Source organism: Dermacentor andersoni, chromosome 1 (genome assembly GCF_023375885.2).
Source record: "Dermacentor andersoni chromosome 1, qqDerAnde1_hic_scaffold, whole genome shotgun sequence".
In the NCBI taxonomy this organism is placed as follows: domain Eukaryota; kingdom Metazoa; phylum Arthropoda; class Arachnida; order Ixodida; family Ixodidae; genus Dermacentor; species Dermacentor andersoni.
The window spans coordinates 234720019-234736906 of NC_092814.1; the positions used below are offsets into that span (position 1 = coordinate 234720019).

The 16888-nt window shown below is 44.4% G+C and overlaps 1 protein-coding gene across 3 annotated transcripts in view; it reads left to right on the plus strand.

Moving 5' to 3' along the window:
- Window positions 1-221: 221 nt before the first annotated feature.
- The window catches only part of LOC140219830 (uncharacterized), a 60372-nt gene continuing 43705 nt past the window's right edge, over window positions 222-16888 (plus strand). For 2 of the 3 annotated variants that reach the window (XM_072289789.1, XM_072289791.1), the window contains exons 1-3: window positions 5811-7452; window positions 7561-7694; window positions 13296-13541. In XM_072289789.1, coding sequence (XP_072145890.1) covers window positions 7288-7452; window positions 7561-7694; window positions 13296-13541 — 545 coding nt within the window. In that variant the 5' untranslated portion in view covers window positions 5811-7287. Of the gene's footprint in view, window positions 2187-5810; window positions 7453-7560; window positions 7695-13295; window positions 13542-16888 lie in introns of those variants that run through there. The other variant, XM_072289792.1, reaches the window with a different exon arrangement.

Below are 16888 nucleotides of genomic sequence, written 5' to 3' on the forward strand. Positions count from 1 at the left end.
AAGACTCACTGCTGGTTCGTTTGGCAGTATGTTCCCTATGCTAACATGCCCCCAAAACAAACGCGCGCCCACTTTCTCTGTCTGAAGCAGAAAACCAACGTAGAAATTACATTAAAGCTCTCAAACAAACTATAAACCAAAAGCGTACTCGCTTTCTTTGTAGCAAGAAAAATATGCAACGAACTAATGTGTGCTGCGCATTAACGGCTGGTTTTCTAAAATCAGCTTTGCTGCAATACATCCATGTTATGCTGTAAAGCATACAACTTCCATGAAGGCGGTTTTGGTTTTGTGCCTGATAGCAACACGCACACAATTTTTGACCAAATTTTCTGGAAAAAAATAATAATAAAAAAGGCATATGTTGGAATCCGTTAAATACCATAATGCGACATTGTGAGCTATGGTTACTGCTTGAACATTTTCCAAGTGCAGGCCTACAGTAGGCACTTCCGAGGAAAGATGATGTGTGTTCGACGCATTCACAGTCCCCTGAGCTCCTCTGATACAGAAAGTGCAACTAAAGGGGTCGCTATTGGGGTCACCATAGGGGTCACTATAGAGGTCAGGCATGTGCATTCTTACTGGTCAAGTTCTAATTGTCCGGCAAAGGCCAATTTTCGGATCTAAATAACAGAAAGTTGGCCCCACTGAAATGCAAGGAAGCAGGCTGAGACCGTTGGTCAGGATCGAATTACCCGAGTCAAATGAACGGAAGTGTACTGTATTCGACAACTTCCAACGATGAACTGTAGAAGCGAATAGTGAGGATAATTTAGTTCATATGTAGAATTTCTAATGTTTGCACACCTCCCACTTTAAAGATGCTTTACTGTTGCTAATGTTAAACCTCCAACTGCATTTTTTTTACTTAAGTTGAAGCTTCCATACTGGTCAGAGGTGTAATGAGAAACATCCATCTTACAGCTCGTGCAGGTGCTACCAGCTGACTACATTGCAGCGGAGGAGGCCCCTACAGTAGTCCTTGTAGCTGATGCCTGCAATGACACCAAGCGAGCGTGCAGAGGTCAACATGAAATGTAAGAAAGGTGATGAGCGAGCTGATGTGTAATCTATTCTGGTACAGGTGCAAGGCATTGCATCAGAAGGCAGGCAGGCTAGGGATGACCAAGGTACAAGTGAAGACTGTGCATTACACCAAGGGCATCCAAATCCACAGACTGTTGAAACCCTTAACCATCAGGACCACACGTATTCCACAAAAGAAAGCCCTAGGACCAAGGCAACGCGGCTGGGACAGTCCCTCGAGGAAGCCAGAAAAAAGATAAAAAGTGCTTAAAACAAGAACAAACCGCTACTGTGAGCGAAGCTGTACCCTGCAGAGCATGATTGATGAAATGAGGAACAAGTCTGATTACAGAAGAGGCACAGACAAAGCTGGAACAATTTGGAAACCTACCAGTCGAAATACTGAATAATTGGTGCAAAAATGCCACAGAGCACCCTCGAGGCAGGAGGTACAGCATGGAAATGAAAAAATTTGCCACGACACTACATTATTACTCTCCTCGTGCATATGACTACATGAGTTCATTGTCTGCCATGCCTAGTGGCAATCCATACGGCAGTGGCTCAGAGTCGTAAGAGGCTGGCCTGGCTTCGCAGCTGAGGTGCTAACAGCACTCAAAGAGCAGCACAAGAATGACACGCCAAGAGAACGCCTGTGCTCTATCCTTCTTGATGGAATGAGCATAAAGAAAGCATGCGAACTAGACCATTCAAACGGGTGGCTGATAGGGTTTGTGGGTCTCGGAAACGGTTGGGAACCTCACGAGGCAGACAACATCCCCCTTGCCACAGAGGCACTTGTGTTCATGGTGGTAGCATTGGCAGCGCTGTGGAAGATGCCCTTTGGATACTTCCTGAATGCTGGACTTTCAGGAGAAGTTCTAAAGAATTTGCTCCTCGAAACCATCCACTGCATACAAGAATGCAGACTGAAGGTGACAGCAATTGTGTGCGACTGCCTTATGGCCAGTGCAGCAATAGTGAAGCTTCTTGGGTGCCGGGTGCATGAGCTCACATATGAAAACCTAGGAACATCGTTCTCGAACCCGCAGGATAAGGAAAAGGAAATCTTCGTGATGTTTGATGCATGCCACGCACTCAAACTACTGAGGAACCTTTTGGGTGACAAAGACACTCTATGGAGTGCAACATATGGGGTAAGTGTTACACTTCATGCAACATAATAATTACGCTTATGGACCATAATGTGACAGGCCGCCATAATAGAGGCAATAAAGACATGGAAGTACATAGGCACTCCCACTTTGAAGCAGACAAGTTAGCTAAGAACTGAATACAGTATGGCTGCACGATTCTTACACCACATTATCAGGACCAACAGGAAATTGTCCTATGCTAAAGCTGTAACCACCTTGTGCAGAACCAACCTTTTTTTTTGTGATCCACATACATTTGAAACAATAACTACAGTGAAAACTTGATCTAACGAAACCTGATTTTATGAAGTTCCTGATCTAGCAAAACAATTTCCATTCTCCGGCAAGTACCCATAGGGTTGAATGTTGTAAGAAACCTGAATTAACGAGGCTAACTTGGCCGAACTCGATTTAACGAAGTTATTCCTGAAGTAAATGAGTACAAAAGCAGTAATTTCTTTCTAATTTTGACACAGACAGGTTTTTCTTCGAGCATGCATTCTAAAGCTATCGCGTTAGAACATGTAGGTGCCCTAGTCATGGCCCTAGCTTTGTTTTGACGAGGCTGCACGCCGCGCGCATGCATGGAACAGCGGACTCAACACTGCCTCGGTAGGGCAGCAGTGGTTGCTTTTGTTATTTCATGGTTTATGCGACAGATGGCTGGATTAGCAGCAAATACAATCTCGCGGTAGCTTTTGCGTGTCGCTGCATTACAATTTTAGATTTTGAAGGACCGAAAAACTTCTTCCTTGATTTTACAAACTTCCGATTTAACTAAATAATTCGAGCATCTTCAGTACTTCATTAAATCGTGTTTGAACTGTATCCCATTTGACGAATAACTAGATCCTTTCATTTCAGCTGGAAATTGAACAGGCAGACAGTATTTGCACAAGAAATCCCAATGTGAGATTAGCAAAATACTGTACACACTTATGTAAGGGCCGCATCCTCACCTCGGCAGCCCAAAATTTGTAAAAGAAGTTTCCAGCGGAGAAGTCATTGCGCTTGGTGCCCCGATGTCGTGCACGCATTAGTGAATTTTTGCACGCTGCTTACGAGGTGTGCACAAGTCGCTGGCTGCGCTGGCAACATTTTGACCAAAGGATGTGGTCCCGTGTAAGGGCCACACCTCATAAAATTGTGGCTAAAGAAAATGCAGCTCTTACATGAGTCTACCGGGTGTCCCAGCTAACTTGAACCAAGGGTTTAAAAATGAAATATTGGAGTCAGGAGAGTGAAACTAACTGCATATTGGTGATAGGCATTTGGCGCACCACGGGAAATTTTTTGTATCGCAATTACTTAACTAGTAATTAAGATAATTTTTTTAAATTTTTTAATATTGACTTTAGACACTAAATGTGATTCGCAAAGTTGGAGAGCACTTTCAGAAACCCGCATTCCATTATTCGCCATAAAGAAAACCTTACGTGTACCTCTTTTTCCGAGCTCGAAAGAAAGCCCGCGAAATACAAAAAAAATCACGTGACGAGCACATTTGCGCGTCGCGATCGTGCTGCTCTCAACCGTGCTTTCAGTGAACGAAATCAGCTCCGGCCTTTATTCGACGGCCCCGTTGCAGCGGCAGGCCGATATCTTGGCGGGGGTTTTTCGTCCGCGTCAGCTAGTTGGCACCCGGCGACGACGACTTAGTCCCAATCTGATAAGATACTGAGATGGCGAGTCTGCTTTGTCACTCAGAAGCAAAAGAGAAATACAGGGAATAATGTTTCGCCGCGAGGTGTTGGCGGCTGTGTGTTGCAGTTTCCTAATGAGGATTTTGAAAGCTGGAAGCAGCGGTGAAGCACAGTTTGTCGTGTGCTCTTCTTATGCCACTCTCATGCGAGACTGAATCTTTGGTGTAGTGATTACTAGCACTGCAGACATGCCGTTTACAAATGAAGAGAAAGCAGACATGGTTCTGGCTCTAGGTGCATGTCATGGGAACAGAAGGCGCGCTGCAGACCTTATGCAACAATGGCACCCAGGCAGGCGGCCAAGTTCAGTAACGATCCTGCGTGCCTTCGAGACGCTGCGACGGATGGGCAGTTTTACGTCCACACGACACAGAGCACCTGTTTTTGACGAGGACTTCGAGACGCATATTTTATCGCTGTTCGCTCTGGAACCCCAAGCAAGCGTGCGCAGCGTGAGCGAGGATACCGGAGTCTCCAGGTCATCAGTTTGGCGAATACTGCGCAAACACCGCCTGCATCCGTACCACGTACAGCTTCATCAAAATCTGTTGCCACGGGACTTCCAAAACAGGACCGATTTTGCTAATTGGATTCTGATAAAGATGCAGGACGACCCGGATTTTTTGAACAAAGTGATATGGAGTGACGAAGCTAGTTTTTCGCGCAATTCACAGGTGAACCTGCACAATGCTCATTACTGGAGCGATTCAAATCCCTACTGGGTTTTACAGACGCAGCACCAGTACCAGTGGTCATTTAGTGTTTGGTGTGGACTTTTCGACGGTAGTTTGATCGGGCCTGTGTTTTTCGACCAGACGCTGACAGCAGATCGCTACACCAATGATATCCTCAGAGGACCCGTTGACGACTTCCTTTCGGATCTACCGCTCGCCAGGGCCACAAATGTGTGGTTTCAACACGATGGCGCCCCCGCGCACAGCAGCGCCAAGGCTCGGACCTGGCTCGACGCAGCGTTCCCGCAGAAATGGATAGGACGACTAGGTCCCGTGAACTGGCCAGCCAGGTCTCCTGATATGACACCTCTGGACTACTTTTTGTGGGGTCATATCAAGGACAAGGTGTACAGCACACCAACTTCCACACCGCAAGACCTTAAAGACAAAATAACGGAAGTCTGTTTAAACATGCCTGAGGCTGTCATACGAAATGCAACGGCTGATTTGGTTACAAGATGCCATAGCTGTATCGTCGCACAAGGTGACCTATTCGAGCACTTTTTATAATTGGTAAGAAACCGAAATGAAATGGAGTCAGGACAACCGCATGCCACGGCTGTCATCGCCGCACAGCCAAGCCATAAACCGCCACTTTTATTTTCTTTGCAACTGGCAAATAAAACTCCTCTCATTTGAAAACTTCGAGCTTGGCAGTCTTTATCGCGACTGCAAAGCGCAGCGCACTCGCTGCAATTTACACCGTCACGCGCGAACTGGCTGACACGGCCGAAGAAACCACCACCAAGATATCGGCCTGCCTCTGAAACGGGGCCGCCGAATGAATACCGGAGCTGATTTCGTTCACTGAAAGCACGGTTGAGAGCAGCACGATCGCGGCGCGCGAATGCGCTCGTCACGTGGTTTTTTTTGTATTTCGCGGGCTTTCTTTCGAGCTCGAAAAAAGAGGTACACGTAAGGTTTTCTTTATGGCGAATAATGGAATGGGGGTTTCTGAAAGTGCTCTCCAACTTTGCGAATCACACTTAGTGTCTAAAGTCAATATTAAAAATTTTAAAAAAATTATTTTAATTACTAGTTAAGTAATTGCAATACAAAAAATTTCCTGTGGTGCGCCAAATGCCTGTCACCAATATGCAGGTAGTTTCACTCTCCTGACCCCAATATTTCATTTTTAAACCCTTGGTTCAAGTTAGCTGGGACACCCGGTATACGGTACATACACACCTAAAATGTTTCTGATTTAGGCAGCATGAGCCAATGGCAAAGTTCAAGCCAAATGACACTCAATTAGGGCGCACCCAATTCAGTGGAAACCCTGAAGGTAAAATAATTTCCAAGATACCTCTCCGCTCAAAGTGCAATGAAATACATAAGCAGTTAAAGTTAGAGCTGCCCTGCAATGCATGAGGGAGGCTTTCTGGGAAACGAGTGAAATGTCAATGTCTTTTGTAGCACATTTTATTGAGGGAAGAATACTTTGAAGCTACAGCTAGTTTCCTGATGTGTGCTGTTGGCTGCAACACTAACTAGCTTTAATTCTACAATTGCAGTGCATACTCTAAATGTATGAAATCAGAGTCAATTAACTTACATTGACTTTGACAATTATGCAATGAACCTTGCCATTTGTCATGCACGTAATATGTCCATCTCTTTAAATAATCTACCCGGACAAGTGGAACTGCACAACCTTCAAAACAAAACTTTCACGAAAAAGAAAATAACAAAGAAAAAGAGGAGTAAATGTGTACACATAAGAGACAAAAGATTGTCAGTGTTTATCATATCTCAGTTCCTGAGGTGCTTCTTCATTCTATCACAATACATACATTTTAGCCAGTCTTTGTCCGCATGATTTTTAGCCCACAACTGCTACAACTCTTTAGTGTCGTGGCTGGGCAACTTCACTGTACCTCGTTTCCCTAGATACTAATTGTGTTGGAGTTAGCTATCACTGTGTTTATGTCAATATGTATTGGATTCCGTGATTGCTATTTTTTTACAACTTGTTTTCAATGGGTTGTGGAAAGTATTTCCCACAAAATAAGACATATAATGTTTCAAGATGATGTATAATAAATAACAGAAGAGCGCTTTGAAACTATCCCAAGAATTAACCTTAAACTCAAGTTTTATTTGTGGTAAATTTGTCATGTGCACTGATGCTGTCAATTACATTGCACCGGTCAAATTTTAAAAGATGTACGTCAGTGAAATAATTTTGGGCATCCTCCACACTCGTTCGACATTGCAAACATTTCTGTGACGTCTTCCACGTCCACATATACAGTTGCCGACCGTTTATTCGGACCTCACGGGGACTACGGAAATGTCCGAATAAACAGGTGTCCGAAAAAGCAGATTAAAAAAAAACAAAGAAATCCTTTATTTTCACGGACTTATTCGGGCCCGGCAGTAGGCTTGAAGAAATCATGAATGCGCTGTTGCACGCTGTTCCGTTTACGCGCAATCAGATAAGCCTGAATCTCGGAGAGGGTCGTACAGTCACTATAGGCAGCTGAAAGCACAGTCACTGCTTGTGCACGCTCCGCATGCGACGGCAGTGTAGCACATGGTGCGTCATCTTCCGACGCAAAGTCATCGTCCGGCGGTGCAGCAGAAACCTGACAAATGATCTCGCCATCGAGTGGCTTGCCAGCAGGTTATCAGACAAACTTTAATGTGAAAAGCGGGCCATAAATGAATGCATGCAGACATTTCAGTGCACTCAATTACAACCCCATGCATTTTTTATTGCAAGCAATTAAATGGAAATACATTGTCCTTCTTAGTGAGCTCCTGGAAAGAGAAGTTCTCCAAGCAGGCAGCAAGCTGTCCCGGGCACATGTGGAGCACTACAGGCAGGCAAGATATGCCTACAATGATTGTTGCTTATGATTTTGTAAAACATACATCTGGTACGAAGTTCAAGAGTGGTGTGTGCATGTAGTACAGTTTTTTTGTTGCTTTCAGATCAGGAAAGTCAAGCTGGCAGCACAGACATTCAGTGCCTTAGTGAGCAAAGCGCTTGCTTTTGCTCTAGAACTCGGTGAACCTGGGTTTGATGGATGCCATGGGACTGCTGAGTTCATCAGCATGGTTGATAGGTATGAACTTCAACTTTCCACACATTCTAATCAACTAATCAATAAAGCACTTACTCTGTGCATTCCTATTTAGTATGATGGTGGAATGATAAAAAGAATGTGAGATTCAAACTAGGTAAATCAAATCATAATGGCAGAATAACCACATATTATAGGAACACCCACCATAAAGCAGAACAATTTTCATCAGGACAAATAAGTGTATAATAAGTGTCTCTTTTTGCACTTTTAATTTTACTTTACACTGTGAACCAAGTAGCCCTGCAACAAGCCTCCTCCTTTGTTACACCCTGCCTCTCTCTTTTTTTTTCCACCAGTCAAAATATATATTATAGAGGAAGGTTAGCTTCTACTCATTGTTTTTGGTTTGCTTATCTTCCTCAACCCAGTCCATCGTGTACTGCCTAGGGCCTTGAGGGAATAAATGAATTAAATACCACTGAATACCAACGTGTGCAATCGTGACTAAATCGATATACTCAAGACAACAGTCATGATGGCAAACCACCATGTATTTCATTCAGTGCATGCACTCAAGTTTGAATTTATCTAACATTTCTAGTTCAAGAGTAAGTGATGCTTTAGAGATGATTTTAGCTTTTCTGCTTCTATAAATCTTATCCAAATGAAAGTGTTCTACAGCTCACGACGCTTTGACATTCTGAAGCAGCTAAGAAAGGCAACATTAGATTGCATGTGAAAAAGGAGTCTGCTACTACCCTCTATTCCAGATATTGGATTCCACCATAAGTAGGGCAGCACCGTGCCATCAAAGAAGAGGCCATTAAATTTTAACAGTGCTCACAAACCTTTCCAGCAGTGAGGGGTGACCCATGCAGCAACTCTCCCACTCCAGTGGCTGAGTATGCTTTCACACATTACTGGAAGCACATTACTGCGAAATTTTCTCCAGGAAATCATTGAGAAGCACTAATTTGCAGCAACCGTTTCAGTAGAGGGGCAGTCTTGTCTTTCACTTAGGACAGCTAAGAAAGAGCTCCGAGCAGAGGTACATTCTTGCGGTAGTGTCTGATGATGACTGAGGAGTGTGGGTATAAAGCTTTTTCTTTTTGTATTCATTTTCCCTTGTGTACTGCAGGGAACTTCTACTGTCTACGAAATCCTGCGCACACTGCAAATTGTACTCGAGTACCAATTAGCCTCTTAGCATTTTTATTCAAAAGAACATTATTCCACGCACATGTGATGTTAATGAAATGACTGTGGTGATGCTAGGAAAGTATGTTCCAGAAGTAAGCATCAATTTAAACAGCATAACGAGCCACAAGTACAGACAGCATTTGTTGTCAGCATGTTCCATATATATAGCAGACTAAAGTATATGCCAAGTGCTTGCAACAAATACTGGAAAAGCCATATACCCGCAATGACAAAACACAGCAAATGAAAAGGAACTCTTTCCTTACCACTATAAATGTGGTAATTCAGGTGCTTTTATACTGGAACATTTCATTTGAAGATGTATCAGTCAACATATACCGTGATACATTATAATGCATACAGATCAATAATGTTTTGAATGGAGATAAAGCAGAAGAATTGCCGAGAGATTTCTTGAGAATTGTTATGCCTAACCTCAAAGAAGCACCACAAGAGTTACGAATGAAACAAATAGTAATCAGGTATTTTTAATACACATACTGGGAGTAAAAAAATATATGAACATATGCTCCTAGTTTCTAACTTCTGCAAGTTACACCCTGAGAAAAAAAAATTATGCAGATTTGCTGTCGTGAACATTACCTATAGCAATGCCCATGCTATGGGGGAAAATTGTGGCTTTGCAAATGTGAAAACGGAGAAGCACCCATGATGCAGGGAGCATCTGTTTTTACTAATTGCAGTAATCACACAAGCAACCCTTAAGCACTCAATGCAATAATTTTCAGGTTGGGGAGCATGCACAAGCCTAGTCATACTTCATTGTTCTGTTCAATCCACTTTTACGTGCAAGCAAGCTGGTCAACCAATGTGCCTGAATGTGGCTCTGGATCCATCATGCACTCTGTACAGTACTTTTACAGTATTGTACTTTACTGTACAGTAATTAATAAAGGCATTTGCACAGGCAGTGTTTCAAAAGCGACAGATTAGGCTGTTAGTAAAGCTTCTACCAAAGGTTAGTCTGAGAGCGAACGCGTGCTCTTTAAGGAAAAATCCTCATGACAGTAAGGATTGCTCTTATGAACAGTCCACAAGAGAAAAAAGTAAACATACACTTGATATTAGTCAAATGCAAGCATCAAAACTGAGCATGTACAGATGTTTGAGACACCGTTATAACTGTGTAGAAATCTGATCAAAACATTATCCCAACTGAAGTGATCGTGTCTTCACTGCTGCTATCATTTAATAATTTTGTTGTCGAGTCAGCCAAAGCACAAATTTTGTATTGTTTGATGGGTGAAGTACTTCGAGCACTGGAGACCAGTTTTGACAGTACCTCCTGTGAAATTTTATTTTTCCAGAGTTCCTAATGTGGCGTAAAGGGTAAAATATGACCAATACTTAAAGGGCCCCCCACCAGGCCCCATAGCAAATTTTGGTTATACACTGGAAGTTGTTACGTGTCCTCTAGGGAGTGTTCTGCCACAATCATTTTTCAAATCAGCTCATTAATGGCCAAGATAGAAATATTTCAGTGCCGCGAACCCACAGTTTCAGCAGGCAGGCTCCACTGCCAAGCAAGACACTCTTTCCATTCGCCCTGTCTAGCCTACACAAGCAAAATTCCTTCCCTGCGTTCTCCCATACCGGACCTTGAGGATCGCATACGTCACAGGTGTCTTTTTTTTTTGCTCCTCACTTTTTTTTTCTATGCTACGCACTCCCCCCCCCCCCCCCCCCCCAATGGCATCGCGCGCGAGCTGTTATCTCGTTCGTGCAGCACATGATTTTGCATGCTGTGCACAAGGAAACATGACTAGCGGTATAATTCAGTGCCACACTAGTACTGAGGCAGAACAAGCGGATCGCAGAGCATGATCACGTGCTGGAACACGGTAGAAAATGGCATAGCTTCAGTGCCTGCGCACGTGACCGCACGACCATGGAAAAAAGCAGGCGAAGCGGAAGTACATCTCTCTTGCTTTGGTGCGAAGTCAAACAAAAAACCCGCAGACATTTCATTTGTATGTTTTATTATTTCTCTAAACTTTAATTCGTCAATTCAAGCAACAGATCATACAGGTAACAGATGTTGTCTTGAATAATTCTCGAAGTCACGTGTCACCATGAGCGACGTCACACTGTGGACATGATTGCGTAGGCGCAGTGGCACGATTACATTACCATTTGGCTTGGAACCTGGTGGCCGCGAGTGAAGAGAGAAACGGCGTTTGGATTGATATGTCAGATCTCTCCAGATCTCTCCGCGGCGCATAGCGATGTAATACTTTGCAGACACGATTGTTATTGTGCAATGTATGCTCTGCACTTGCCAGCTCAAAATGGCCAGACCTGGTGAGGGGCCTTTTAAAAGAGCAACTGTCATTTCATACCATGTATGGTGTGACTTGTGAAAAAATTCCAACGCAAATGCTTAGCAACGTGTTGAAACACTGTCAACGAAATTGATCCTTTTTTTTTGGCCCAAATAATCTTGTCATGATCGATCTTGCCAAGGAGTTGCAGCAAGTGGACGGTGTCACCCACACCATATACGCTGACGATATAACCATCTGGGCCCACAAAGGCAGTGACGGCGAAATAGAAACGGCACTACAATCCGCCATTGAAACAGTCGAGACCTATATCCAAGGCACGGGGCTTCGCTGCTCCCCTGCAAAGTCCGAACTCCTTCTCTACAGGCCTACTCTCCGTGGCCGCCGTCCAAAATACTCCATCGCTAAACGCCATTACGAAGACATTGCGCTTCATCTCACGGATGGCAGCCCCATACCCCTCGTCACCAATATCCGTGTGCTCGGCTTGCTCATAGAGGCGAACGGAGCGAATGGCATGGCCCTCGCCAAAATCAAGATGAATACAGCCAACACCATGAGACTTTTGAAGCGGGTCTCCAACCGCCGTGGGGGTATGAAAGAGGAGAATCTGCTCCAATTAATCCAGTCATTCGTAATTTGCCACATCACCTACGTTGCTGCGTATCTAAACTGGTACAAGGCTGAACAAACCAAGATCAACATCCTCCTACGCGGTGTCTATAAACAAGCCCTGGGCCTCCCCGGTTGCACCAGCACTGACCTCCTCCTTCAACTAGGCGTCCACAACACACTGGACGAGCTCATCGAGGCCCAACGTCGCTCTCAGCTGGAGAGACTCACTCTCACAGCGACGGGTCGCCATATCCTCACCTCGCACGATATCACCTACCACCATCAACACGGCCATAAGCACCAGATCCCCTCCACCATACGAGCTTGGATTCACGCCGATCCTATCCCCAGAAACATGCACCCCGAATACAACCACGCACGTCGCACAGCACGTGCTACGGTTCTCACCAAATCCCTTACTCGCCACGACGGTGTGAGTTTCGTCGACGCCGCCGAGTATCCCCACGGTACCCGCTTTGCAGCCGTCACCACGCGTGAAGGCTCTCTCCACCATGCTATCAGCCTAGTAACCCCACACGCTGAGGAAGCTGAAGAAGTGGCCATCGCGCTAGCCACACTAGACCCAACATGCCATACCATCGTCTCTGACTCCCGCTCCGCCGTTATCAACTATATCAACGGCCGTATTTCACACCAAGCCTTGCGCATCTTGCAACAAGCGCCCCGCTCCACCGACCATCAGGTTGCACTCGTCTGGTTCCCGGCTCATGTAGGCACCGTCCACCCGCACCTCCCCAACCTCAACGAGGTTACCCACTCCCTAGCGCGAGGCCTAGTTAACCGCGCGAGAGAAGGGGAGGCTGCCCCCACCGGTAGGGATCGCCTGACACGCTACAATGATCTTGTGAAGTCCTTCTACTTAGAGCGTAGAACCTTCCCCGGCCCACACAACAAACTATCCCGAGCGCAGGCTACAACTTTCCGCCTGCTGCAAACCAATACTTACCCCTCGTTACAACTTTATAACAAGATCTACCCAGACATTTACCCCAATCCCACGTGCCATATTTGCAAGACACAGCCAGCCACACTTACACACATGCTTTGGGACTGTACACACCAATACCCCGACACTAACCCCACGACCCTCTCGTCGAGATGGCACGCTGCCCTGCGTAGCCCCAACCTTGACGACCAACTCTGGGCGACCCAGCAGGCCTGCGAGGCGGCGAAGAGGCAACACCTCGACGTCCCCACGTGGGAGGCTTAGGCCCAGCCACCATCTCTTGCTGGTTTCAATAAAGTTTATTCAGTCAGTCAAATAAGAAATGAGTTATGCGCTAACAGTAGTATTTAGTGAAAATTCACCCAGACGTTTTAACTGTGTCTATAAGCTTGCCACAAATCAAAATACCAATTTTTCCAGTTTGAGGCATGAAATCAGTGCATGCAGCAAGTGACCCTAGATGTAAACTGGCTTATGAATAGAATATGCAAGGCAGACTTGGAAGCTAGTAACACTCTGGTTCCTAAACTGCATTAACTACCTCTTTCCTTCCAGGACATTTGACACTCTCGACTCTTGGAGCCCTATTGCGAAAGGTTTCAAGTCTCCACTGCGACCATCTACATTACACTACCAGAAGGAGTTCATGGAACTAGCTGGGAGAGAACTGATGGGCTTGCGACTGGGGTCAAGAAAGCCAGTGGTCGAGGACAGACGAAAAATGTCAGTCATTTATCTGGTGTTCACACTAGAGAGTGTATCCCAGCTATCAACAAAAATCTTCGACAAAGAGCTGTGCAGGTAAGAAAAAATGTCAGATTACTAAGTATGCACTTTAAGGCCAAGAAGAGAAAATCATAGTTTAACCAGACATGTGAACTATAGCTGTCCATGCACGCAATGGCTTTCATTGCCTCATTTACCAATCTGAGTACATTAAATACGCTCAATCCCACTCTGCTGCACATGGTATTTATAAAGGTTTCATCGCCTAAGTAATTAGCCAATTGTTTTGCATGACTGGAATGAACTTTTAGACAAAAATATGTCACTATTAAAACTGTGCCACCCCATTGTAAGGAAATTCATCGACAGGTAGCAAACAAGACTCGTACAATGTGCTCAGTGAGTGCACTGCATGGTCTCCATAGCAAGGTAAGGTTGTATGCAGATGACCGCATGCCTTGAAGAGATGCACAGACTGAATATGATGTGCCTTGCTTGCAAAAGGACTTAGCATCCACAGCAGCCGTGAAAAATGGAATATGTGGCTAAATGTTGCCAAGTGTCAGTTCATTTCTGTTCCACATACACAGCCTACACCTTGGTCAAACTTCTTTAGTAATTTATGACGTATGAATATTTCCAAGAATGCCACATAAGTAAAAAAATACCAAGTCATCACATACAAAAATACCAACAAGTTAAATTTCATTAACTGCAATTTTTATACAGTACCATCAAAAGTTCAAATGTTTTTATATCATGAACGTACTACCAACTGTGGAAAGTGCTTGCCATTCTTGAGATCCTTACATGTTGAATTTAGCTGCCACACTAGAACAAGTACAGAACCATGCTGCATGTTTTATGACAGATAATTACAAGCGACTTGCTAGTATAAGTCCTACTAAAGGCCCTCTCGGCAGAGTAATATTGGCTTAATGCAGACAAAGAATAAACATCATCATGCTTTACTGCATATGTTTTTGGCAATTTGGCATTGATATCAATTGCAAACTCTTACAGGCCACTTTTTTATCAAAGAATTGTGAATCTACCCATAATGTCTATGAAATAATATGTTGCACTGAAGCCTTTTTCCCCCTATAACCTTTCCCTAAGGGAAAAGTTTTTTGGTAGTACTGAAGGGTATGAGTCAAACTATTCTTGTTGCTATGAAATAACATTTTAAAAACAGAGAGAAAAGTAGGGCTAGCTGGTGCGTATTCCAAACCTGAAACATTGTTAAAGGGCCCCTCACCAGGCCTGGACATTTTGAGCTGACAAGCGCAGTGCATACAATACACGCTAACGATCGTGTCTGCTAGATGTTACGTCCATTTGTGCCGCAGAAAAAGCTTAAATTTCAAACCAATTTGCTCTTCTCCTTGCGGTTGCCCAGCTCCCAGCCACAGAGCGAAGCGTGGTGGGACTGCCTCGCTAATCTGGATCATGAGATGCAGCGCATGGGTGACACGTGGGTGCGATTCACAGCAGCTGCCATACAGACCACCTAGACGACGCACACTACTCTGGCGCCATCTTGTAGCCATTGTAGCAGCACTACACTTTTCTCCTCATGCTTTCGCCATACCCTCCTCTTCCGCTTTCCTTCTCGCGTCTTTCATCCCCTGCTGTGCTCCGCATTCAATCTTTCATCTTTCACCGTGCTCATTCACTCGGTTACGCCAAAGCTCGCCGCAGGAACAGGCGCCTAAGAGCTGCGCTCTAAAAGAAGACAAGTCCCATGATCTATCTGTCACATGATCCTCCAGCTCTGGTTTGAGAGAATGCAGGGAAGGAATTTCACTTGTGGAGGCTAAATGGGCCAAGTGGAGAGAGTGTCTATGTTGGCAGTGATGCTCGCCTCCCGAAATCATGTGTTCGCGCCAGTTCAAATATTGCTGTTTCTGCTAGTAATGAAATGATTTGAAAAATTATTGTGGTAGAGCAGCCCTTAGAAGTCATGAAACTACTTCCAGCACATAACCAAAATTTGTTGTTTGGGCTGGTGATGGTCCCTTCAAGTAGCGCTGAAAAAATGTGGAACAAGAACGAGAAGCACAAATGACGCAATGCTAGACTTCAACTAAATTTTTACTACGATGAAACATAACATTCATGGAATGCACAGAGCTCCCGACGCAAAAGGCAACTTTTCGTTTCCCCTTCCCCCACTGTAACTCATTGTATCGAAACAAATCAACACGCAGGTTATTCTCCAGATAGAAAGATTCTTTCTTGGCGAGATCCAGTGACAGAGTGCTTCGGTGCACACCTATGAGCCGCTTTTTCGATGAAAGACACATTGAATATTTACATAACAACCTACCTCTCGAACCATCTGAGTGCTTTTAAGCTGCGCGGTGCACGACCACCCATGGCAATTGTCAGCTAGATGGCCACAAGCCATTGAGGCACTGAAAGCTGTCATCTGTTTCCTGAAGCAATGTGTAAACGACGACACGAGTTTACAATGCCCTAAGTCTTCATTACTTCAATGTAACGGTTTCTTAATACTACACACATTTTTTTACACTGTTATTTCTTTCTATTCTGTTTAATACATGCTTTTTTATTATTTTTTTCACATGCTGTTGCATCCCCCCTGTAATAAGCTTTCACAGTGCTCCATGTTTTTCCACATAAATTAACAATTAATAAATGCGTAAAGGGGTTACTGAAAAAGTTCGCCCGCAGACGCGAGGACAAGCCGAGAAAAAACAAGGACGAGCGCTAACTCCCAGCTGAACTTTATTCCAAACACAGGCTTGAATAAATAGGAAAACCAAAAGAGAACAAAACAAGGCTATCATCTTGAACATCGCATGTTACTCCATGTACCCGAATGAGTTGGCCAAGAACCAAAACTCCCTACCAGAGAAGCGGACGGAAGTCTGACTGATGCACTTATCTTTGCTGATACACATAGGGAAGGCTTCCATGAGCTCACTCACGAGTTGATCCCTGTGCCTGAATAGAATTGTTTTGTCGAAGAGCGGTTTGCATTGGATCTTCTTTTTCTTATCGTTCTTGCCACATATTCAGCAATGTTTAGGGAGGTTATCAAGGGAATTTCCTCCAAGTAATCTTCGGTGTTCTACTAATTTCCCATTTATTCGTGCATGTGTCTGGAACAAACTTCAGTTGTGAGTTAGCGCACATCATTGTTTTTTCTCGGCTTGTCCTCATGTCTCTGCGTAAACTTTTTCAGTATGCATTTCAACCAACCAGCCCAACTTCCTGCTCTCATAAGCATACAGGGGAATCGAATCACCTGTTCACATCAGTACGTAAGCAGACACTGCGAGCAGAACATAGAGCTGTGAATACTTCTGTCACATTTTTTATTGCTATGCACTAAGTGGAGCTGACAAGCATAACATAACTACAGCTCCTGCTCACTTTGAAAAAAAAAGAAGAAA